The sequence below is a fragment of the Phoxinus phoxinus genome (genome assembly GCF_949152265.1).
Source record: "Phoxinus phoxinus genome assembly, chromosome: 18".
Lineage (NCBI taxonomy): Eukaryota > Metazoa > Chordata > Actinopteri > Cypriniformes > Leuciscidae > Phoxinus > Phoxinus phoxinus.
The window spans coordinates 6,423,017-6,448,450 of NC_136893.1; the positions used below are offsets into that span (position 1 = coordinate 6,423,017).

A 25,434-nucleotide genomic window follows, 5' to 3' on the forward strand; every position below is an offset into this window, starting at 1 on the left:
AGTTTTCGTCGAAGGGCGTGTCCTCGGCGGCCTGACAAATTTTGATGTTTCGCCATGAAACAGGAAGTTGCTGTAACTCAGGCAAACAATGTCCAATCTGCCCCAAACTTCACACGTTTGATAAGCGTTCTGTCCTGAACACATGACCATGCTCAAATTCAGTTACAGTCATAGCGCCACCTGCTGGCAACAGGAAGTGACATGTTTAACACTGTTTTGGACTCCTAATAATTTATAAAAGATTGCCAGCAAGTGCTAAACTTGTTAACAACATACTAGAAACATGCTAAAACATGCTAGCAAACATTAGCTAAGTGCTAAAGCATGCTATTACTGCAATTAAACAGGAAGTTGCTGTAACTCAGGCATTGAATGCCCAATCTGCCCCAAACTTCACACGTTTGATAAGAGTTCTGCCCTGAACACATTTACATGAGAATATTCAGTTACAGTCATAGCGCCACCTGCTGGCAACAGGAAGTGACATGTTTAACACTGTTTTGGACTCCTAATAACATATACAAAATTGCCAGCAAGTGCTAAACATGTTAACAACATACTAGAAACATGCTAAAACATGCTAGCAAACATTAGCTAAGTGCTAAAGCATGCTATTATTGCAATTAAATAGGAATTTGCTGTAACTCAGGCATTGAATGCCCAATCTGCCCCAAACTTCACACGTTTGATAAGAGTTCTGGTCTGAACACATTTACATGAGAATATTTAGTTATAGTAATAGCGCCACCTATTGGCAACAGGAAGTGACATGTTTAACACTGCAATGCATTACTAGCAACATATTAAATATGCCATTGAGTTATATACATGTTAGAAACATGTTAAAACATGCTAGCAATTCTTAGCTAAGTGCTAAAGCACGCTAATGCAATGAAACGGGAAGTTGTTGTTACTCAAGAAGGCAATGTCCAATCTGCCCCAAACTTCACACGTTTGATAAGAGTCCTGCCCTGAACACATCTACATGACACTTTTCAGTTATAGAATAGCGCCACCTACTGGCAACAGGAAGTGACATGTTTAACACTGCAATGCATTACTAGCAACATATTAAATATGCCATTGAGTTATATACATGTTAGAAACATGTTAAAACATGCTAGCAATTCTTAGCTAAGTGCTAAAGCACGCTAATGCAATGAAACAGGAAGTTGGTGTCACTGAAGAAGTCAATGTCCAATCTGCCCCAAACTTCACACGCTTGATAAGAGTTCTGCCCTGAACACATGCCCATGCTCAAATTCAGTTACAGTCATAGCGCCACCTGCTGGGAACAGGAAGTGACATGTTTAACACTGTTTTGGACTCCTAATAACATATAAAAAATTGCCAGCAAGTGCTAAACACGTTAACAACATACTAGAAACATGCTAAAACATGCTAGCAAACATTAGCTAAGTGCTAAAGCATGCTATTACTGCAATTAAATAGGAATTTGCTGTAACTCAGGCATTGGATGTTCAATCTGCCCCAAACTTCACATGTTTGATAAGAGTTCTGCCCTGAACACATCTACATGACACTTTTCAGTTATAGTAATAGCGCCACCTACTGGCAACAGGAAGTGACATGTTTAACAGTGTGATGCAGTACTAGCAACATATTAAATATGCCATTGAGTTATATACATGTTAGAAACATGTTAAAACATGCTAGCAATTCTTAGCTAAGTGCTAAAGCACGCTAATGCAATGAAACAGGAAGTTGGTGTAACTGAAGAAGGCAATGTCCAATCTGCCCCAAACTTCACACGTTTGATAAGAGTCCTGCACTGAACACATCTACATGACAATTTTAAGTTAAAGTAATAGCGCCACCTACTGTTGACAGGAAGTGACACGTTTTACACTGTGATGAATTACTAGCAACTTATTTAATATGCCATTGAGCTCTAAACATGCTAGAAACATGCTAAAACATGCTAGCAACACTTATCTGCGTGATAACGCATGATATTATTCACATAATAAAGGATATTTTTGTAACTGACTTTGACATACTCCTCCTATTTTTACCTGCTTAAATGCACATTGCCCAACGTGCTCTGTCTTCCTAAAGCCACCGGGTGGCGGTGACACGGGTGCGAGGGCCCTTTCATCGCTGCTTGCAGCTTTAATTATTATTATTATTTTTCTTACGACTATTCGGGCACTTTTGGGGGCCTTAACGTGCTCAAAAACTCTTGAAACTTTGCACAAATGTCAGAACCCGCGGCCATTAGAGCCGGACTGAAGCTGGTACCCGGGCGTGGCAGGGGGGCTCGACAGCGCCCCCTGGAACGCGGTCCGAAAACTTGGTCCATAAATCAAACATGCTTGCGTGTAATAATATGAAACTCGGTACACTTATAGATCTCATCGGTTCATATATCCTTCGTGCTCTGACTTTTTACCCCAGCCAAACAGGAAGTCGGCTATTTGGCGTAGTTTAAAAAACACATGCAATGGAATTTAAAATACTCCTCCTAGAAAATTCAACCAATCACCACGAAACTCGGTGTGCATGAAGTCAAGACATGGAGGATGAAAAATTGCCAGGGGATTTTTGATATCTCGAACGGTTTGGCCGTGGCGAGGAAACGAATTTATGGCGAATATTGGAAACAGGAAGTGTGTTATAACATCCTCATACATTAATTGATCTGGATGAAACTTCAGCAGTGTGTTCGCTGTAAGAGGCCGATCACATGGATGTGACTATTGTGAGTCAAAGTTATAGCGCCACCAACTGGCAGCAGGAAGTGTGTCACTTTCAAAATGCTTTAAAATCACCCTCTTATTTTTACCCGATTTGCTTCAAACTTCATCTGTATAATGTAAACACACGACAGATGTAGACCTGTGAAAGGATGATTGATATCTTAAATACTGTTGCCATGGCAACGCATCAAACTTTAATATTATTTTTTAAAGTTTTTGAGACTCTTAACATGCTTGAAATTGCATGAAACTCTACAGACACTTTAAATTTATTGCCTAGTACACTTGTGCAAAGTTTCAGAAACGGGCGTGGTAAGGGGCTCAGTAGCGCCACCTTTAGTCAAAAATGGGGTATTAGTTTTACCTACAGTAACAAAAATCGGTATCTATATTTATCTCCCCGAGCCGGACAACTTTCTAATTGACAGTCATTAGCTCCGACCAACAGGAAGTCAGATATTTTTGTTTGAATGTGATTTGATGGGAATTTTGCCAGTCTCTCTCAGGGCCCTATCTTGCACCCAGCGCAATTGACTTTGAACACCGACGCATGTATCATTCCTATTTTGCACCCGCGCACAGCGGACTTTTCCCTCCACAGACGCACGTCGGTAAATTAGGAAATGAACTTGCGCTCGCGGGGGCGGTTCAGCGCAAAGAGAAGGCGTGTTCCGGCGCAAAACTTCCATGGTGCTATTTTCCAGTTTTAGAAAGCAATTGCGCCATTGACCAGGAAAAAAACAGTCTAAAGACAGTGGCGCGTTGCGCGTTAGTGATATGGTATTTTAAGGGCGCGTGCTTGGCCATAATAGTAACGCGCATCTACTTTGATTCTCTAATATAAAAAGATGCAGCAGTTTTCATTTTTGCAAATCATACATTATTACAAGGAAAAATATTAACACACGAGGGAAATCATTGTTGTGTCCGTGAAGATGTGAATAAGATCTATCTAGATAAAAAAAAAAAAAAAAAATTCTAGATTAGGCTACACATTTACTACCCAAATTATACGCCTGTTTAACCGAAGCTAATTTGGGTGGGTTTCTCCCATCATCCCCAATGTCACTTCTCTGTGTTTTACAGCCCTGACGAGAACGTCGGTTTCCTCGACTGTGAATTGCTCCTGGCGTGCGCCGGCAAATCCGCCGTTAATAGCGATCCGCCACGAAACAAGCGCGCCGGCTCTTAAAGGGAATGTGAGAGGACGCTCTTATTGGTTTATTTCACGTTACGCCCAAACCACACCTATGAATAATGAAGCTACTTCAGACCAACCCCTTTTAGATTTGCGTCGGGCGCAAGAGTCATTTATCGCGCTGGGAAAATAGCAACAGCGCCGGGATCCGCCCACAAAGTTACTTGCGCTTTGCACTTTGACACTTGCGTTTCAGATCGTCAAAATAGGGCCCTCAGTGTCTGTGTGTGTGAGAGAGAGGAGGGGGGGCTTTATTTTAACCCTTTCTCTGCTGTGTGGGACTTCTCGGGCACTTTTGGGGCCCTTAACGTGCTCGAAAACTCTTGAAACTTTGCACACAGGTCAGAACCTGCAGCCATCAGGGCCGGGCTGAAGCTGGTACCCGGGCGTGGCAGGGGGGCTCAACAGCGCCCCCTTTAACGGGGTCCGAAAACTTGGTCCATATATCAAACTGAATATTGCATGAATTAGTATGAAACTCGGTACACATATAGATCTCATCGGGCCGAACAACTTTCGTGCTCTAAGTTTTACGCCAGCCCAACAGGAAGTCGGCTATTATGGGTTGTATGAAAACGCACGCCCCTGGAATTTGATATACTCCTCCAAGAAATTTAATTTGATCTTCACCAAACTCGGTCAGCATGAAATCAAGACATTGAGGATGCTAAATTGCGGATGGCTTTTTGATATCTCGAACGGTTTGGCCGTGGCGAGGAAACAAATTTATGGCGAGAAAAGAGAAACACGATGTGTTATAACGTCTTCATACATTAACTGATCTTGATGAAACTTCAGTAGTGTGTTTTTTGTAAGAGGCCGATCACATGGATGTAACTAATGTGAGTCAAAGTTATAGCGCCACCAACTGGCAGCAAGAAGTGTGTTACTTTCAAGATGCTTTTGACAAAAGTGGGGGGTTAGTTTTACCTACAGTAACAAAACTTGGTATGTATATTGTGCACATCGAGCCGGACAACTTTCTAATTTATAGTCATTAGCTCCGACCAACAGGAAGTCAGATATTTTGGTTTGAATGTGGTTTTGTCTCTCTCTGCCTCTCTCTGCCAGAGTTCCCCCTGCCATTCTGTGTGAGTGAGTGTGTGTGTGTGTGTGGAGAGGGGAGGGCACACACACAGACAGCCCCCCCCCCCCCCCCCCCCATTGTGTGTGTCTGTGTGGGGAGGGGAGGGAGGGCACACACACAGACAGCCCCCCCTGTCTGTGTGTGTGGGGAGGGGGGCAGAAAGACTCTATTAAAAATATGTATATTGTGCCATCTAGTGTTTTATACTATGTATATGTGTTTTTTTCTTTTAAACAAGTGTTTTAAAGTACAGTAATTTCAATGAATATATATACCACACTTCATAGGAATTTTCGGTGTTGTGTACTTACAATGGCTGCTGATTTCATGTGTCCGTTAAGTCCATGAGACTGTAGGGTGTCTAATTTTTCATTTTAGGTTTCAGAAGGGTGTTCACGCATACTTTGTGGTTGATATGTGCCCTCGATGCGCACTTTTGCAGAACCCACACTGATGCAAGCTCTGGTACCCGGGCGTGGCAGGGGGGCTCGACAGCGCCCCCTGGAACGCGGTCCGAAAACTTGGTCCATAAATCAAACACGCTTGCGTGTAATAATATGAAACTCGGTACACTTATAGATCTCATCGGTTCATATATCCTTCGTGCTCTGACTTTTTACCCCAGCCCAACAGGAAGTCGGCTATTTGGCGTAGTTTAAAAAACACATGCAATGGAATTTAAAATACTCCTCCTAGAAAATTCAACCAATCACCACGAAACTCGGTGTGCATGAAGTCAAGACATGGAGGATGAAAAATTGCCAGGGGATTTTTGATATCTCGAACGGTTTGGCCGTGGCGAGGAAACGAATTTATGGCGAATATTGGAAACAGGAAGTGTGTTATAACATCCTCATACATTAATTGATCTGGATGAAACTTCAGCAGTGTGTTCGCTGTAAGAGGCCGATCACATGGATGTGACTATTGTGAGTCAAATTTATAGCGCCACCAACTGGCAGCAGGAAGTGTGTCACTTTCAAAATGCTTTAAAATAACCCTCTTATTTTTACCCGATTTGCTTCAAACTTTATGTGTATAATGTAAACACACAGCAGATGTAGACCTGTGAAAGGATTATTGATATCTTAAATACTGTTGCCATGGCAACGCATCAAACTTTAATATTCTTTTTTAAAGTTTTTGAGACTCTTAGCATACTTGAAATTGCATGAAACTCGACAGACACTTTACATTTATTGCCTAGTACACTTGTGCAAAGTTTCAGAAACGGGCGTGGTAAGGGGCTCAGTAGCGCCACCTTTAGTCAAAAATGGGGTATTAGTTTTACCTACAGTAACAAAAATCGGTATTTATATTTATCTCCCCGAGCCGGACAACTTTCTCATTTACAGTCATTAGCTCCGACCAACAGGAAGTCAGATATTTTGGTTTGAATGTGGTTTTGTCTCTCTCTGACAGAGTTCCCCCTGCCATTCTCTCTGTGTGTGTGTGTGTGTGTGGGGGGGGGGGGGGGGGTGTGGAGGGAGGGCACACACACAGACAGCCCCCCCTTTTCTGTGTGTGTTTGGAGGGGAGCAGAAAGCTAAATAAATATAGCTGCAAGCAGCGATGGAGGGCCCAAGCCGGTGGCAGCGCCAGCCCGGTGCCTTTAGTGTAACTAAAGGCACCAGGGTGGCGGTGCCACCGGCTTGGGCCCGTAATCGCTGCTTGCAGCTATATTTATTTATATATATATATATATATATATATATTTTTCAAATTTGAAATTGTGCTTAACACATATGCTCATAAAACACAATTTAGTCTTTTTGTGCAACAATGTGTACAGAGGCTAAATTTAAGTTTATTCTTTAAACATAGGATTGCTTTACTGTAAGTGTACTTGGAACACTTAGGTAAAGGCTGTAGATATTCTCTAGGCCATGTGTCCTGTGTTAAACTGAATTAAACACATGTGTCTATGCTGAATTTGTTTGTATCCTCGGTGAAAAGAAAGAAAAACTCACGCATTAGGGTTCAGTAACTCTGAATCTTGAACAAAATTTATGCATTGTTACTAGGGCTGTAACGATACGCGATATGAAACCGAAATCGCGACACTCAGATCCACGATCCTGTGTCGCGGTGTGATAAGGGAGAATCGCGACACACCCCGTGACTACCTTTCCAATCATGTGGAGCCTGTCTGCAAAAGTTGAGCTAGTTGAAGAACGCGAGGAAACATGGCAACTAACCCAGAGATTGCGGACCCTCCCTCCTCATTTAAGTCAGCAGTATGGCAACATTTCGACTACCCGGTGGAGATAAAGGATGGCAATCGTGTAGTCGACAAGACCATGGGCGTCAGTTAGGTTTGAAATGTGATGGGGACAGAGACGAATTCGGAAGTGATTTTTTAGAAGTGCTGGGTAGGCCTACGATGTCGATGACGCATTATTTTTCTCTCTCTTTCACGCAGGTCATGTTTTGAAAGACTATGTCCTGTAGCTTAGGCTACTAATGTAGCTCTCAAAGCTACTATGCTCTCCACAGAACATGAAATATTCATTTTATTTAATTAATTTTTTTGTGTTCGCATTTATGAGGAAAAAACTATGTTATGGACGTGACAGTTCTCGCACTGCTTTAAAACTTTAAAGACCTCAAACAGAAAGCACCAAGCCTTTCTTTAAAGTGAATTTCGTTTTGTATTAATTGTATCTTAATTTTAATCAATGTTTCATCAACCAATTGCCTGGATTTAATAAATAATAAGTAAAGCAGACTAGATATCACGACACGGAGCCGCCGGCGCTGGAGCTCGTCTCATAAATGAACCGAAACTCAGCAACAGCATAGCCTACTTGCCTCACAGACCTGAGAAATAAATGTATTATCTACAGAACGCTTGAAATCATAATTTTAAACAGAACAATTCAAAACGAAAGAAAACTATGTAATCCGAAATGTGCATTTCTCTGGCGCAAATGGCGCGTTCACTACTGTGAATATCGCGAGTCAGCATCGTTGCAGCTGACACAGAAAACACTAGTTTATTAATAAACAATTAAAATGTCCACTTGCTATATTTGACATATTCATAATCATTACTTTTACCGGTTCTTTGACAGCTTTTAGGTGCTATATTGGCAGCGCCACCCTTACAACATAAACGCGTCACCACTGCATCAGCACCGAAAACATGGAGATTTTTTTTTTGAAAATAAATAAATAAAATAAATCGTGATACGAACCGAATCGTGGGTCAAAAATCGTGATACGAACCGAATCGTGGGTTTGGTGTATCGTTACAGCCCTAATTGTTACGTTTGAATTAATTCTAAATGACTCCGAGATTGTTTTTCCCAAATAGATTAACGGATTCGTATGTTACCACAATGTCGAGTCTAAATGTCGACGGCTAAAACACTGATATCAGACGCTCGCTGGCTGCTTGGGTGAGAGGATGAGTGAGTCCGACTAGGACCAGCTAGAGGCTGGTCGATTAATCTAGCTTGGACGCTTCCGACGACCTCTGTTCTAATTTAATGTTACTTTATGTAAGTGCAAGTGAAAGATCACGGGCTTGGCCAATCCAAAGCCATTAAAGAGAAGTAAAGTTCATCTACTGGCGTCTTTAATGGTGGCCAAAACCTACTGAAGTAAAACAGTTAAGTTAAGTTCCTGAGGGGCACCCGAGAGAGGGCTACTGAATATATCTTTGATTGTTGCGTGTAGGGATTACGGCAAAATCCTAGATATGTAGCCATTGCCTCAGCTTGTGATCTTCAGGACTGACCACTTGTGCCGGAGACCTACTGGGTAAGGAACTCGAAGCGACACAGTTTCCTGGTCTAAGCTTTGTACTAAGCTTAATACTTTGACAACGAAGTTGTTCCAGAGACTCTTCAGAGACCAGAAATAATATTATTTACCTTATATTCTTTTAAATATAACATAATTGTATTATAACTCGAATTCTAATATACATTGTGTTATAATCGCCAAGCAGGGCATTAATTGGAAAAGTGTGACATCAGTCTTATAATTAGATTCTATTGGCCTGTTAACCAGTGCCAAAAGGGCAGAGGATGTGCTTTTACGTTTGCAAATAAGTGTGGCACAGGTAACAGCCAAATAAAACTGAATCTGATCAGAGAAGTACATTTACGAGGTGGGTGTGAAATGCTAAACAGCAGACCGATACCACAGTTTCTTGCAGGTAAAAAAATATCTGCACTAACCGAATGTGTGAATGACACCATAAAACAGGCAACACCGATCCAGGTGAACAAATTTCTGCCCACAGATCTGATTGTAATGAGCAACTTAAAATGACAATATGAGTGATAAAAACTCAGATGAATCCAGAAGATTTCCCCAGCAGAACTGGGATCTCTAATGCTCATGACACAAGCAGACTGAAGGCAAGAGCAAGAGCAGTTTTAGGTGTCACACACTGTCCTGAAACAACAGCAACAATTTAGACCCGGTCAATGAAACTCGGTTTCATGTGAAAACAGGAATTAAAAATCTGAATTAACTGTGGTTCTCTCTGCATTTGTTTCTGTCTCAGGTTTTAACACTGAAATTCCTTAGGGGCCGGACTCCACCTGCACCAAAGCAGGACAGCGGGATTGTAGAATATAACCTGAGAGTCGAGAGATGGGTGAAAAGACAACTCAAGAGGCCACTCACACATCACAGTAACACACTACTGCATAACTATGGCCTCCCAGTTAGAACTAGATCTAAATTTACAACACAATTGTCATATTTGATTCCACCCATCTCTTAGGCATGAACACTGAACACACACCTCCATTTACCGCTGAACACTACACATTGGAAGATAAAGATGGCACAGAGCCCAAAAGTGACACTTCACTAATGATCTATTGTCCATCATCACATTAACAGATCCAGACAGCTTCACACACATAGGATGGCAAAGCTGATCCCATGATGACAGTACACACTACCAACTCATGGGAAAACACTGTAACGTACACATGCATGGCTACAGTCACAAATTGATAATACAAATTCTAAAGCAGAGGCAGACCTGCTATTAAAATGCAAAAATGTTTAACTGACTGTTATTGGTGTGGTTGGAAAATCATAGGGCCCATGATTTCTCAACAATGCCTCTAATAACAGACACATTATAAAAAAAACTAGATCTGAAGTGTGAAAGCTTCAATCAATTACAAAAAAATTACAATTCAACCCTGTCATCGACTGTGACTTAGCCAGCCACACACACACACAAAAACACACACACACACACACACACAAAAACACACACACACACACAAAACCACACACACAAACACCAAACTGTTGAATGACTAAACACACACACACACTGTTACAAGGAATGAACGATCTCCATTCTTGTATTATGCCAAAGCCACTCGGAATAGGTGGCTTGCATTGGAAGATTACTGAACAAACAATGATTATTATATATGTATTTCTTTATGATTTTTGATTGAATATTATTATTGATATTACATTAAATATTGTTGCATATACCTTGCATATTTGTATTTTGACCATTTGACCTACAACAATGTTTTTGGACATTGATTAAATTGAATCTCTGCGTTTGGGTTACACTAAATGTTTTACAGATACTCTACATGAAATGGGGTTATAAACCAGCATTTGTTGTTTTGTTGTGATGAAATTTATTTGAGTGTTTCTTGAAACAGTGTAAGAACTTGATCTTCTTTTGTCCTCCCTTGACCATGTTTCTAAATACATCAATTTAAGGGCCTTTTGCCAGAGACAAATTTGAATCTGACCATATCAACCCGTTGACCAATAACAAATGCCATGGAACAGTACTTTTACTGTTTGTTGTATTGGACGCTCTTTTAAATCACAGGATCACTGCTACCGAAGTTCATGTCCTGTGTCCTGGTTCAGAAAGAGACAGCTGCCAGATTGCTGTCCCACTCGTTTGCTCCCAGATTCCTGTTCTTGTGTGACGAGTGTGTGACGGATGAATTGCACATCTATGAACGGTGAAAGACCATTTGATGGAGCCTCCTCATGCAGGGCTGGATGGTGAACAAAGACTGAACACTGACAAACTGTTATTTCTACAAAGCCTGGACGAAAAGTCTGAAGATGCAACTGCACACAACAGAAAGCATGTCTCTCTGCATTGTGCCACCTTTGAATTCCATGTGTATTGCCAATGGTGCCAAATGGCGGACTGTAAGGTTGGAAATAATCCAAGATTATTTCCAACAAACAAAGACATTTGCTTTTCTCTCAGACATTTCCAGCACAGCAGTGCTAAGAGGGATATAGGCCTGTAGGCCAGAGATTTGGGACAATGGGGGAAATTGTGATGGTCTGATTGGTCGGTTTTGAATATCTCACACCTAGGTGCTAGTCACATGGTAGAGGGAAATGACAAAACAAGATGGTAACTGTTCTTCTGTCTCTTTGCTGGGGATGCTGAGCTGGTCTTGAGAGAGGCTCTCTGCCTCTTTCTCTCTCTCTCTCTCTCTTTCTTTCTCAGGTAACAAACATTTTACATTTATGCTGGGTACAAATGGTTTAAAATTCTCATTACATCCATGTTGTAACTATTTAAGTGTAAACATAACCTTATTGCACATTGAACCTTTTTTAATTCATGGAGTCAGATTAAAAGGAGATAATTGCATATGAGAACATGTGTCTTATTTAACCAAAATTCCTTTAAAACGCTGGAAAGACTTGAACACGCGCGTCCTTCACCGGCTGTTTGAGAAACCGGAAGTTGGGCCGAATAGCCGGCTCTTACAATGTATTTATAAGAGCTGTGAATTCTTCCTTTTTGTTGTGAAGCACTTTGTGATTTTTATCAGTGAAATGTGCTATACAAATAAATTTTACTTACTTACTTACTATTTAAATGTTGTGATTTGTATAGTCACAGCGTGTACAAATAACAAGGTCACATGAGACACAGCCATCTTCTAACCGTATACATACTGGGAAGAAGGCGAAGCACTGCTACTTCTGCGGAGTGATTTGCTCGCAGCACCTGAGAAGCCCCGTGGCGAGGAGCAGAGAGTTTGCTCAGAGTGTTGCGCTAATCACTCCGCCCAAGTAGCAGTGCTTCGCCTTCTAAGAATATAGACTTATCTAACTCTGGGGGATATGGTGAATAAGCTAAAGTCCCCAAAAGTCGGCGTGTTCCTTTTTTAGGAGAACAACATCTTCTAAGGCCCTAGCCTAAGGCGCTTGGATGAGGGACTTGTGGGCAATAGTGCTAAGAGAGGGCAGAATTACGCCAGGACCAGAAAGGAGCTCAGACTGTGGTCGGAGCATCCAGAGAGGTAATAGTGGGTTAAGCTCACTCAGAGGTCAACTCTAACTAGACAGAGAGGATTCGTGGGACTTCCAAGTTAGTAAATCTGGCAAAGGTGGACTGTGAGGACCAGTCGGCTGCTGCACAGATGTCACCAATAGATACACCACTGGACCACACCCACAGAGAGGCCATACCAGATGGGGCATTGAAGGCCCATCGAAGTGTAAGCCAATGCGATGGGGTCCACTATCCAGCGGGACAATCTCTGCTTTGTGACCGGAAGCCCTTTGGTGCAGCCAACGAAGCATACGAAGAGCTGCTCTGACTGACTAAACTGGGCAGAGCGCTCTGTATAAACTCTTAAGGCCCGGACAGGGCAGAGTAAGTGTAATTGTCGCTTGTCTTCCAAAGCGGGAAGATCAGATGGCGAAATAACTTGTGCTCTGAACAGAGTAGAGAGCACTTTGGGCATGTAGGCGTCTGTTGGCTTGAGGACATCCTTGGAGTCGTTAGGCGCAAACTCAGACAGAAAGTCTGGCCGACTGTAGCAGCTCGAAGAGGGGCCCTTTGAGGGCCCTAAGGGCCGTTGATAGGTCCCAAGAGGGTATGGTAAGAGGACGAGGCGGGTTGAGCCTCCTTGCCTCTTTCAAGAAGCGAACAACCAGGTTGCTTCTACCCAGCGACTGGCTGGCCATATAGAATGGTGCTATGGCTGGCACATAGACTTTGAGCATAGGGGAAAACAGACCACATAAGGGCATAGAAGCGTGGACGGGGCTCTAGCCTCAGAGATAGTATTCAGGACTTTCACTGGAAGGTCCATAAGTTTCCATTGAGGGTCCATACGTGGAGGGCCCACAGCTCGGTTGGGGATGCCAGATTGTCCTGTTCGCCTGGGAAAGGGGGTCTTTCCTCAGGGGAGTTGGCAATGGGGCTGCTGCTAAATCAACTCGGGGAACCAAGGTTGGGTCCGCCAGAGAGGGCCACCTGAAGGATGGCGCGTCTGTCCTCGCTGATTCATTTGATGGGGGAGTAGTGCGACCTCCGGTGTAAACGGGGAGGCTGGGCCATTCGTGGGCCAGCGCATCCCTGCTCTTTCTAAAGAATATTGGGGTCGCCCTCTGACTTGTCAAAGATACTCCAAATTGTTTGAACCATCTGGGCATGGAGGGTCTATTCCCCTGGGAACACGTTGACCCGGGACAGCATGTCTGCTCCCTGGATCAGTCTGTCCGGCACCTGCACCGCTCTCAGCAAGCGCAGGCGTCTGGCTAGCTTGTACAGAGGCCTCGACCTGAGTCCACCTTGGTGGTTTATGTAGGACATCACCGCCATATTGACTGACCGGACTAAGATATGGTGCCCTGTGATTATCAGGCAGTTGATATGCAGCCGTTTTTCCGTGCCCGACCAGGAGCTAGAAGTCAGTCTGCCCTCGCACAGAGCTCCCCAACCCATGTCGAAAGCATCTGTTGCACCTTCCTCCTCAAGACCAACCTCATGCTCACTCCAGATCGGTATCGGCTGGGGTCCATCCAAGGGACCAGGGTTAGGGACAGCCGTGGTCCACCTTGATGCGAAGGCAAGCTGATCGCCAAGCGTGAGTTGGGACCTGTGGTTTCAGCCAGTAATGCAGGGGCGCTATGTGCAGCAAGCCCAGCGGAAGGTCTAGCATCCGCTGAAAGGTTCAGGGAGAGGAAAAGGCCCATACTTGGAAAAATATTGCGTGCCGCTGGATGGTCTGAGCGCTCGGGTGCTAGCCCTACCTACAACTTGGGTCTGAGAAAACTGCCCCCAGGAAAGAGATTCCCTAGGGCTTTTTTGTGTTATCCTGACTTTGTTTTGTTTCTTTTTAATGTATGGTGCAAAGATGTATCATATTTTAAACAAAAGGGTCAAATAAAATCAATCAATCAATCAATCAATTCCCTGGCTGTAAGACAGTGAGCTCTTGGCTAGGTTGACCATGAGTCCCAGGCATTCCAAAAGGCTGAGGAGCACGGATCTGTATGAATTCAATTCTGCCTCTGATTGGGCTAAGACAAGCCAGTCGTCGAGGCAATTATGGATGCGCATCGCCTTCTGTCTCAAGGGGGAGAGTGCTGCATCCATGTACTTTGTGAAAGTGCGTGGTGAGTAACCTCAATTGATTGTCCCCAAAATCCAGCTCAACACTCAAGGGATGGCCTCCCATGCCCAAGACGAGTGGCAATAGCTTAAGTATTACAACTGCGTCTCACACTGAGGCGGAAGAACAGCACTTGTTCCAGCATAGAGATTAAATGGGTAACGTTTGGCCGAGCGGAGGCGTGGCTTGCGGCTGTTTCTGAGCCTGGGTAGCAGCTGAACAGCGGAACGCAGGTGCAGTGAGGAGATTTTTGCTCTCACAGGGGGAGCATCCATCTTGTTTGAAGTATTACAGGCTGCGTCTCGCGCTGAGGCGGGAGAACAGCACCTGTAGTTACAGTATTGAAATGAGTAGCGTTTGGCCGGCCGGAGACATGGCTTGCAGATCTGCTTCGGTGCCTTGGCAAAACTCGGCAAGCAGCAGAGAGAGTGAGACTTGCGGGAAATAAACCAGTAAAAGTCCAACTCATTCAGCCCTGTAGCTCCACTGTTTCTTCGTTTCATGATTGAGAGAAAAAGAGCATTGGAGAATGAGGGGAAGAGTCACTTTCTTTAGAGAAAGTGGTCTGTGAACGCAGCAAGGCGTGACTCGCGGTATCGTAGTGAAAGTGTCAGTCTTCAATGAACGTGTCTTGTGGGGGCGGGCCCGGCAAGTGACATGAGAATATGCTCTATGAGTCTATACCCTATGAGAGGAGATTAAATCTGAATCCTATTCGACAGCTGCTCATATAGGCAGATGCCTCGCCCCTTCTGGCAGGTTCTGCGCTTGGTTCGGTGGGATACACCCCGATTGGCTCACGCAGATACGCCGCATCGCCATAGGTTCATGCAGTTCCCACTGCTCAGCCAATAAGCGCGCGCAGATCACGGCACTGTTATGGCTGTGCAGTAGCACTGAGTTATTGAATAAAAGGCCTCAGTAATCGGAGAAAAGGGAGTTTACCCCATAGCAGACGCAATACGAGTAAATGTTTCAAAAGGGAACCTGCATGAGCTGGTTTGACTTTTCTTCAGCTGGCTACAGTCTGCTTCATTTACTATAGTAACCCCCTTATTTTAGGTGTGATTTCATTATACTGAGACAAAAATGCTACTTTCTTTAAAAAAATTTTTTTTTGCTTTCTGTGTTATTTGTAGTTATTTGTTTGTAGCACAAATGAGCATTGCAAGCTACAAACAATCTTTGACTTCACATTTCTCTGCATCTTTCAGGTTTGGAGAAAGATTTAAGAGACTCTCTCTTTGGGCAGCACATTGCGTCTGATGTTGTACTAAAATCTGTAACATCATTTATGACTGACAGAAAACCAAACAAACCGCTGGTTCTGTCTTTCCATGGGACTGCAGGAGTTGGGAAAAATCATGTTGCTAAAATCATCGCAAGAAACATCTATGAAAAAGGGGAAAACAGCAAGCATGTTCACATGTATATATCTGAGCATCATTTCCCACACAAAGAAAAGTCAGACTTGTACAGCGTAAGTAAATAAATGGTAGTCCTTTTAGCCTTGGCCTAAGACTCTAGCAATCGCATTTACAACAAATGATTGCTTTATGGTCAGGCTCTGTCTACCTTTAAGATGTAAGATGGCCCACAAGACTTTCAGACTCAGAGTTGGCCAGAAAGTTGTGGATTTGGGTCATTTACAGTTTCAGTCTTTTCATTTGATACAGTAATGAAGTTGTGTTTCTGTTAAACGGACACCATTTTCCGCCCAGTATTCATTACTACACTGAAAGTAAATTTTGTAAATTGTATATTTAAAATTATAATATGAAAGTAAAAATAATGTACATATTTGTAAAATGGTCGTGGGAATATTGCACATATCAGAAGTAATTTCTCTACTGGGATTTGCATTTTCTTATTATTCAGGCACAGCTAAAGGAGTGGATTTCTAAAAGTGTATCAAGTTTCCCCCGCTCCATGTTCATATTTGATGAAATGGACAAGATGCAGCCAAAGCTGATTGACACCATAAAGGCCTTTCTGGACTACAATGCCCGTGTAGACGGAGTGTCATTCCACAATGCACTCTTCATTTTTCTTAGGTAAAGCCCTCAAATCATGGGTTTGTTTTTCAGATTTCCACAAATGCAGTTGTAGCCAACATATTAGCTATATAAAATTCAAACGAAGTGGTAGTTAAATAGGCCTAGCTCTACTCTCCCAAAACATTGACCTAACTAAGCTGTGTTTATTCTTAGTAATGCAGGTGGGAATGTGATTGCTGAAGTGGCTGTGGATTCCTGGAGAGAAGGCAAAGATCGGGAAGAGCTATGGATGAACAGCAAGGAAATGGAGACTAAAATCTTTCGAAACATTTTTAATAATAAAAACTGTATGTATTGAAAGATCATTTAAGTATTCAGCAAAATATTTCTATTTTCAAAATACAATCCATATATAACACAATATATAACTGTGGCTCCCTTCCTGGAGCTCCGAGGACACCTTTACTGATCAGCAGGTTCAATATGGTTAGGGTTAGGATGGGATGGGCTTAGAGACATGGACAAGTAAGGTTCCAATAAGGCAGTATCCAGCATTTATGATTTTAATAAATATAATCATACTGAATTACAGATGTGCCATTGCCAATACTTTAATTTTTAGTACAGTACAATGGGGCTAAATATGCCTCGGGGTAAAAGGCGCATTTGATTTGATTTTCCTCTAAACCACTATGTGGCACAAAAACTTGCAGCAGCACTTTCCAAAACATCCGCTTTTCAAGATACAAGTGGAAATTTGGCTGATCCTTGACGCAATTATGGGCACCAGCGCAAAGTGGATTCTGTGCTAATTCGATTTCATATTTTATGTTTTTGTAAATGTTGTAGATTTAAGTAGCAAATGAGAATCACTAAAATTATTAAATATATTTTGAGACATAGGTCTTGTTAATGGTTTTCAGTGTTGTTCAAGCTAATTAAAGCAACAGATACTGGCCCGATGCTGAATATTTGGTTGCATTTAGACATCTAATAACTCCTTTAATTTTTGAATGTATGTCTACAGGTGGATTTCAGCACTCCAGTCTCATAGATCATCATCTGGTTGATCACTATATTCCTTTCCTACCTCTGGAGCTGAAGCATGTGCGTCAGTGCGTCATGGCTGAGATGGTCCATCTGAACATGACTGAAGACTTTGATCTGGCAGATAAAGTGGCCAGAGAAATGCCCTTCTTTCCTGAAAAAGAGAAAATGTTTTCAGTTAAGGGCTGCAAGTCTGTCAGACAGAAGTTAGCCCTACAAATGGATGAATAAACGAAAGACTTTAGCAGCTTTTAGACTTTAATTAACTTTTAATCATACAGTTGAACTGCAATGCTGTATGACCTTGAACTGTATGATCTCTGTTTAATTTAATTTAATTTTTAAATGTAATTTTAATAACTAATTAATATTTCAGTCTTGACAAGTGACATTGCTATCTGGAGTCTCTATATTAAATTTTTATCCTAGACCAATGTCCAGTCTGTTTAGTCGTGTTTGAAAGAAACGTGTATAATACCTTTGCATCTGACACCATCAGTGTGTTTTTGTAATGGCATGGTAATACCACGTTAAATGAGAGAGAGAGAGAGAGGGAGAGAGAGAGAGAGAGAGAGAGAGAGAGAGAGAGAGAGAGAGAGAGAGAGAGAGAGAGAGAGAGAGAGAGAGGTGTGTATGTGCCGCTATGAATCTTTGCTAATATTTATGCGCATGTGTCATGGTTTATGAACGCGTCACTCAGATGGATGGATGAACTTCTCTCACCATTCGTAGTGGTATATTCATAATCCATTCATGCTTTATCTTCTCTCGTTTTGATGTCATATTCGTGATGAATGCATGAGCTAGCTAACAGGCTAGCTGGATAATGCACATTCGTCAGAGGTCGTTCTATCTGCATGTCCTGCTTTATTATCGCCCTCAGCGCGTTTAATTGGTTAATTTCTTCTACCTTTGATTGCGCTTTATGTCGCGTTGTTATGTAATGGTCTAAACGCGACTAAAGCATGTGTCACTGACATCCATTAGAAACTTGCATGACAGCCTTCAGTATTTGAAATGGACACCTTATGTTATTTCGTATGTTTATTTGGGATGTGGCAGACGAAGGCAGTTCGATTATAACACAATGAAAAACAGACCCATAATCATGAATATATATCTATTAAATTTTATATTAATATTATTTATAAAATATTTATTAATATTGGGTAATAGCTTTCAGTTGTATATTTTCAGGTAGGCCTATTTTAATTCTAGTTTAGGTTGAGTAATTATGTTGTATTATTTCATTAATTTTTAAGTTTCTATTTAACTTTTATTTTAGTTGTAGTAATTTCAGTACTTGTATTTAAACTTTTTTTTCTTCAGTCAGTTGTCAATTAAGGCAACATTTAAAATTTACGTTTTTCATAATATATATTATTTTAGCTTTATTTCAAATACCAAACATGATTGCTCTAGTGTTAGTTAGCATTAACAATGGATATATTTAATTCCTTCATTTATGTAGGCCTACACATTTATTTATATATTTACCCTTCACATTTTGATGTATTTATTAAAAACAATTTTTTTTTACAAATTCACGTATAAATATTTAATGTTTACTTATTTATTTGCCCCTCATTTGTTGTTGTCTATTAGAAATAATTTATTTGTGCAATTGTATTTATTTTACATTTATTTATTTGTTAAGTAATTTTTTATAATTAAATACCTATTTACTTTATAATATTCCATACTTCAGTATTATCTCCATAATGTCATTATTGTGATAGTCTCCGGGCAGCAGAACACATGGTCATGATGAGGATGGTGGTGGTATTGCTCTCTGTGATGATGGTCTACGTGCTCCTGATGGACGCTGTGGTGGAAAGCACTGCAGAATTTGATCCATATAAGGTTCTTGGAGTCACCAGAAGCGCAAGCCAAGCAGAAATCAAGAAAGTGTACAAACGCCTGGCCAAAGAATGGTGAGAGTGCTGTTTTTTGTAGATTGTAATACTTATACAGTAATATAATAACGTCTAAATTAGAATGGTCCTCTTTCATTTCTATTGTCAGGCATCCTGATAAAAACAAAAATCCTGAAGCAGAAGACATGTTCATCAAGATAACAAAGTCTTATGAGGTACTGCAGCTTATATAGACTCCGAACAATTACATGTTGTCAGAAGTAAGGCTGATGTTAACTTCATGTTACTCCATAGATTTTAACAAATGAGGAGAAGAGAGCCAGCTACAATCGCTATGGACAAACAGACAACACTCATCCGTATGGTCGCGGCCATTACGGTTTTCACCACTTCCATGACAACTTCTATTTTGACGAGTCTTTCTTCCACTTTCCCTTCAACAATAAGGGTGGCCGGGACTTTGCTGACAGCAAGTACACGTTGCATTTCAACCAGTATGTCAATGAAGTTGTGCCTGACAGCTTCAAGAGGCCTTACTTGATCAAGATCACCTCAGACTGGTGCTTTAGCTGCATCCATATCGAGCCAGTCTGGAAAGAAACAGTGCAGGAATTGGAAACTCTGGGTGAGATATTGTCGATTTTCTAGAAATGCTTACATGTGATATGACCATACTAGAGTTAAAATGAGTTTAAGTTGAGTTCCTTCAAGTACTTTTTTCCCCTCATTTCTAGGGATTGGAATCGGTGTGGTTGATGTTGGTTATGAGCGGCGTTTATCAAATCACCTGGGCGCACATCAGACTCCATCCATTCTTGGTGTTGTCAATGGAAAAGTGTCTTTCTTTCATTACGCTGTTGTTAAGGGCCACCTGATGCAGTTCGTAGAGGATTTGCTGCCACAGAGACTAGTCGAAAAGGTTAGTGAACGTCCTCATTCACTCTCAATGTCTGCATCTTCTTCTGGTCTTAAACATCTCCTTCATGGATGTCTGTAGGTCACAGACAAGAACAACCAAGAGTTTCTGAAGAGCTGGCATGAGCTGAACAAGCCACACGTTCTCCTGTTTGACCAAGTGCCTTCGGTTCCTCTGCTTTTTAAGGTAAAGTTGGTTAATAACATCGAGAATTGACAATACTCCTTCCAGTACCCCAATTACTGATAATTTCCATTACTTTTCAATAGCTAACAGCGTTTGCCAATAAGGATTACGTGCAGTTTGGGTATGTGGATCAAGGTCTTTCTGAGACTGCTGACCTGCTCAGAAAATTCAATATTAACACTTACGCTCCAACCATGCTTGTCTTCAAAGAGGACGTGGAGAAGCCTGCAGACATTATACAGGTAGAGCTGTTCCTTTATCTTCTGTAGGTCATATTGATTGAATGAAGTCTGTTACTGGCATAAATCAACACATATAGTTGGATTCACCTGTTTATGTGGAGATTAAGTTGTGCTATTTGGAACATTCTTTAGTTTATTTTGTATCAAACTATTTTAATTTGAAAGGTCCTGGGTTAAAATACAATACTTAATCATTGTTGTGATGTTATTTCCATCAAGATGTGCATACATTTTTGGTAAAGGTCTTGTATTGCCAATGCAAGAGTCCAGCACTCTGTAAAGTCTTCTCCAGCACATCCCAAAGACTTTCAATGAATTTAAGATCTGAACTCAAAGGTGATAATTCATGTGTGAAAATGATTCTTCATGCTCCCTCCAAAACATTCTTTCACAATTTGAGCTTGATGCATCTTGACATTGTCATCCTGAAGTATGGCCATGATGTGTCTTTCTACATGGTTGTTTAAGAAATGAAAAGCTACACACTCCATCAATTAGGGTTAGAAGAACTGCTGACAAACATATAACATGTTAGAAACATAACAATCACTGCAATAATGATCCAATCATAGACTCTTAACCGTTTGCCTATTCAAATCCAAACGGCGACTTTTTTTGGCCGGTCAGTGTATTTAGTTTATACGTAGAGTTTAAGTTTAATGGTGCAGCGCACATATATTTAGTAGTGGGTAACGGAAGTAACATTGTAACTTAGTGCCCCTTCATGTCAAAACTAGCCTACTAACCCTGGATCCTGGTCCTAGAAGGTTGTAGGCCCTCGATCAACATCCTTGTTGTTAGCCCTGAAACAACATTCACAAACTAATTAGGTTAGGGCTTCAGCAACACCTTGCTTCCCTCTGATTTTAGAGATTCTCAATGGTTAATATTAGGTTTATATGCATGCTTTGTTCCAGGACCAACAAACGATCCCTTGCTTGGAAAATGGTGGTCATATGAGATGTTTGAGAAGACATAATGTGTTTACCTCTGACTTTCAATTGACTATCTTCTCCCTCAGGCTAAAGGGATGAAGAAGCAGATAATAGATGAGTTCATCTCCAACAACAGGTTCCTACTGGCCCCTCGTCTGGTTAACCAGAAGCTATTTGATGAGCTTTGCCCAGTTAAACAGTTCCATCGACGCAGGAAGTAAGATGGCTGTGTAAAAATCAGTAGTTAATCTGGTGCAACATGTCTTTTCCAAAGGTCTGCGATGTCTTTTCCACAGATATTGTGTTCTACTCATCACTGGTGAGGAAGAGTCCTTCGCCACAGGAAATGAAGCGTTCCTTTCACTAGCCTCTACTAACACTAATGATGTACTGCGGTTTGCTTACGTCTACCAGCGACGGCAGCAGCCTCTATGTGATGTTCTTCTACAGAACAAAGACGGCACACCACCACAGGTAGACCTTCTCTTCTCCATGCAGTTTAAGGGGCTTTCGCTCCGGAGGAACGTTTTCATAGTTCCTATAACTATTGGAGGAAGTACCTGATTTTTAGCAGGAACTGGGGACGATTTTAGTTATAGGAAACGCTTTTGGGGGAACTAAACTTCTATACTTCAGACAGAGTAGGGTCTTACCCAGCTTTTTCGTGTACCGTTTACTTTCTTTGTTTAACAGTTCTATCTAATAACGTATTAGATAGCAGTAGCACTGTTAAACTGATCAAAAACTAATGAAGACGGAGAATGGTAGCGCTGTGTGCTCTGGCTAGCCTGTTCTCTTCGCCATCAAAATAAAAGTCTGCCGCACCGTCAAAATTAAAGTCCTGCACAACAACCATAACATAGCCTATGGTGGCTAGTTCCTATAACAACCCTGTGCAAAAGCCCATTTAGATTTTGTCGACCGATATGTTGTTTTTAGTGATTAATCAACGTTACAGTTGCTTTTGGCATAGATTTTTGCAGACAGAGATTGGAACAATAAATTATATCAAATCAATCACTTTGATGTTGCAATTGTTTACATGATTGCTAAAGTTTTTATCTGTTTCCATTCAGATTAAGTTGTGTTATTTGGAGAAATAGTTTGGTTCATTTTGTATGTACTGTAATCAATTTTATTTGCTATACACGACAACGTTTTTGATAATTTTTACAAAACATTCATGGCCCCCAGAATATTTTGTTGCATGAATATCTGAATATGCACATATCAAAAGAAATGCTTCATGCATAGTTTTTTTATCAACACTTGAATGAGGGTTAGTTGATTTTTTTTTTAAACCAACATTTTGAACAAAAAGCTGAGAAAAACGTGTTTTTTTTACAAAGACAACGTGCATAAGCAATGCTTTTATCGCTTGTTCCTACGCTTTTTTGTCTGTGTTTTTAGCCGGAGATTCAGTACTCTTTCAGAAGAAGTGTAATAGCGCACCTACCATATAACAGTGAAAACACGGAAAGCTGGAAAATTCCATCTATGGCGGTGAAAGAGTTAATTTTATAATAAAGTTCAGAACTATTTTACACTGAAATCTTTACATTTTTCATAGAAAGTTAATTGATATTATTGTTAATTAAAATGACCAATTGGTTAAAATGGTTATTGGCCTGTTTTCCAATCAAAGCAAAAAAATCGATACTGGCAAAATCCACAATTGGCCACTGACCACAGAAGTCAGCATCTTAGATTGTGTGTGTGTTAAGCAGGTGGTGATTCTGGAGAGGCGTAACGAAGCTGGTAAGATCCTGTACAAGCCAATCTTGGGAGGATGGAACGGCAGTAAGGAGGACAAACACAAGCTCCTGGAGGAACTCGAAAGACTGCAGAAGGATCCCTCCATCCTCAACTATGATGCCATTCTGCCAGAGCTCAACAATGAGTTCGCCTCGGTGAGTCTCTCAGGGTTTGCTTGTCATGGAGCGTCTTTAATTGAGAAATTAGCACTGACCTATATGCATGTTTCTGTAGAGATCCATGTCCAAATAGTGTTCTAAATTTGCTGTATCAGTCAAGTGTCCTACAATAGTTTAACTTTTGATTTATTTTCAGATGTTTTTAATAAGATGGATTTACACGGCATTTGACTACTTGTCTGAAATTATTGATGATCTTCTTCACAATAACTGGTAAGAGAATAAAACACCATTTGACCCTTCGCTAAGCTCCTCCCCCTTTGGTTACGATTGCTAACTCAGATAAACTTCTAATATCCCTATATTAGAATATAATATATTACAGATAAACTAAATATCCCTTAGTGGCAGATGCCAACTCATGCTAAGGTGGAGTCTTTCAGTAATATTTGGATATATAATGTTCTATATCAAAGTTAATGTTCTTTCTTTTGCAGGCGTGAGATGATGCCCCTCATGTCTTTGTTATTCTCTGCACTTTTTATTTTATTTGGCACAGTAGTTATTCAAGCTTTTAGGTGAGATTTATTGCTTTCTTAATTTTGATGTGTCTTTAGACGGGAAATGCAGAGACATTCAACATCGCTGTTTCCATTTTCAGTGACTCAAGTGAGGAAAAACAGCGCAAAGCAAAATCAAACGAGACTGCTAAGACCGAGAACGGCTCACCAAACACCTCCAACACATCCAGGTTCTCTAGTATATCATGTTTGAATGAATCATTCCACAGAACTTAATCTATTTTAATAATGCAAAACTTCTAAGTATCATATTGTTTATTGGATGACATTAAATATTTTATTATCGATATTGTTCAATTTTGGATATTTAATTGTGCAAGCTAACTTCCCTTATTTTTACATTTAGATTATTTAGATTATTTATTCATAATATGTATGATTATAACTGTACATTGTAATCTTTAGCAGATTTGAAAATTAATATAGATTTATTACTGCACTCTATAATGTTGTGATGCTTAAAATCACTTAAAACAATATTTTTGTCACTTTGTCACTAAAAAAAAGATTCTATAGTAAAAGAAATATAACATTTTAATATCAGCCAATACAGCAATATCGCATTTAAAACAATTGATTTTATTTTTGTAGTCATATTTTGCCTGAATAAAAAAAAAAAATGTGCATACTAAAATAAGTATAGAATTTTAATAACAGCCATAACACAAACATAATTATCTACTTATCACTTCTCATTTTATTTTTCACTTGACTTTTTTTCCAGCAGTCGTCCACCAAAGAAGAGCTTCGTGGAGGTGACGGAGTTAACCGACATCACATACACCAGTAACCTGGTGAAGTTGAGGCCGGGTCACATCAATGTAGTTCTGGTACTTACTGATGCCACGAAGAACATCCTGCTCAGCAAGTTTGCCAAGGAAGTTTATTCATTCACAGGGTGAGCCCTCATTACATGCCATACTTTTGCAGTTACATTGTCTAAAAAAAGAACCGCTTATACTACGGTTACCACACCTCAAAACATTGTTCAGATGATGTATTTCAAGACATTTGTCAGGTGTTTGTCCTTAAAACGCTGTGTGTTTAGGACTCATTTCTTCTCATCCTACGCCTCCGTTGCTAATTCCAAAATGTAATTTTAGAGCTAGTAATGTAGGCTTGAGCCATTGTTAGCAGAGACTAATGCAGTTATTAGAGAGAGAGAGAGAGAGAGAGAGAGAGAGAGAGAGAGAGAGAGAGAGAGAGAGAGAGAGAGAGAGAGATTAAGTGGATATGAATTACCCGAGTCTGCATCTCTCAACAGTGTTTGGCAGCAGTGTCTTTACTCTTATCGAAATTTTAAGTTTATCTGCTTTAAGAACAGCGCCGTAATTATGACCTCTCTAGTGATAAATGTCAAATAGCTTTTAACTGCCGTAACTCTG

General features: G+C 40.9%; 1 protein-coding gene across 6 annotated transcripts in view; it reads left to right on the forward strand.

Moving 5' to 3' along the window:
• The window catches only part of dnajc16 (DnaJ (Hsp40) homolog, subfamily C, member 16), a 68,505-nt gene that overhangs the window by 41,590 nt on the left and 1,481 nt on the right, over nt 1-25,434 (forward strand). Inside the window, exons 3-19 of one of the 6 annotated variants that reach the window (XM_079588036.1) lie at nt 15,609-15,874; nt 16,273-16,448; nt 16,605-16,738; nt 17,419-17,656; nt 19,178-19,372; nt 19,464-19,530; nt 19,610-19,940; nt 20,050-20,234; nt 20,313-20,417; nt 20,501-20,659; nt 21,681-21,811; nt 21,891-22,068; nt 23,322-23,504; nt 23,665-23,741; nt 23,966-24,046; nt 24,130-24,219; nt 24,777-24,947. In XM_079588036.1, coding sequence (XP_079444162.1) covers nt 15,609-15,874; nt 16,273-16,448; nt 16,605-16,738; nt 17,419-17,656; nt 19,178-19,372; nt 19,464-19,530; nt 19,610-19,940; nt 20,050-20,234; nt 20,313-20,417; nt 20,501-20,659; nt 21,681-21,811; nt 21,891-22,068; nt 23,322-23,504; nt 23,665-23,741; nt 23,966-24,046; nt 24,130-24,219; nt 24,777-24,947 — 2,767 coding nt within the window. Of the gene's footprint in view, nt 1-15,608; nt 15,875-16,272; nt 16,449-16,604; nt 16,739-17,418; nt 17,657-18,032; nt 18,173-19,166; nt 19,373-19,463; nt 19,531-19,609; nt 19,941-20,049; nt 20,235-20,312; nt 20,418-20,500; nt 20,660-21,680; nt 21,812-21,890; nt 22,069-23,318; nt 23,505-23,664; nt 23,742-23,965; nt 24,047-24,129; nt 24,220-24,773; nt 24,948-25,434 lie in introns of those variants that run through there. The other 5 variants (XM_079588035.1, XM_079588033.1, XM_079588032.1 and 2 more) reach the window with 5 other exon arrangements.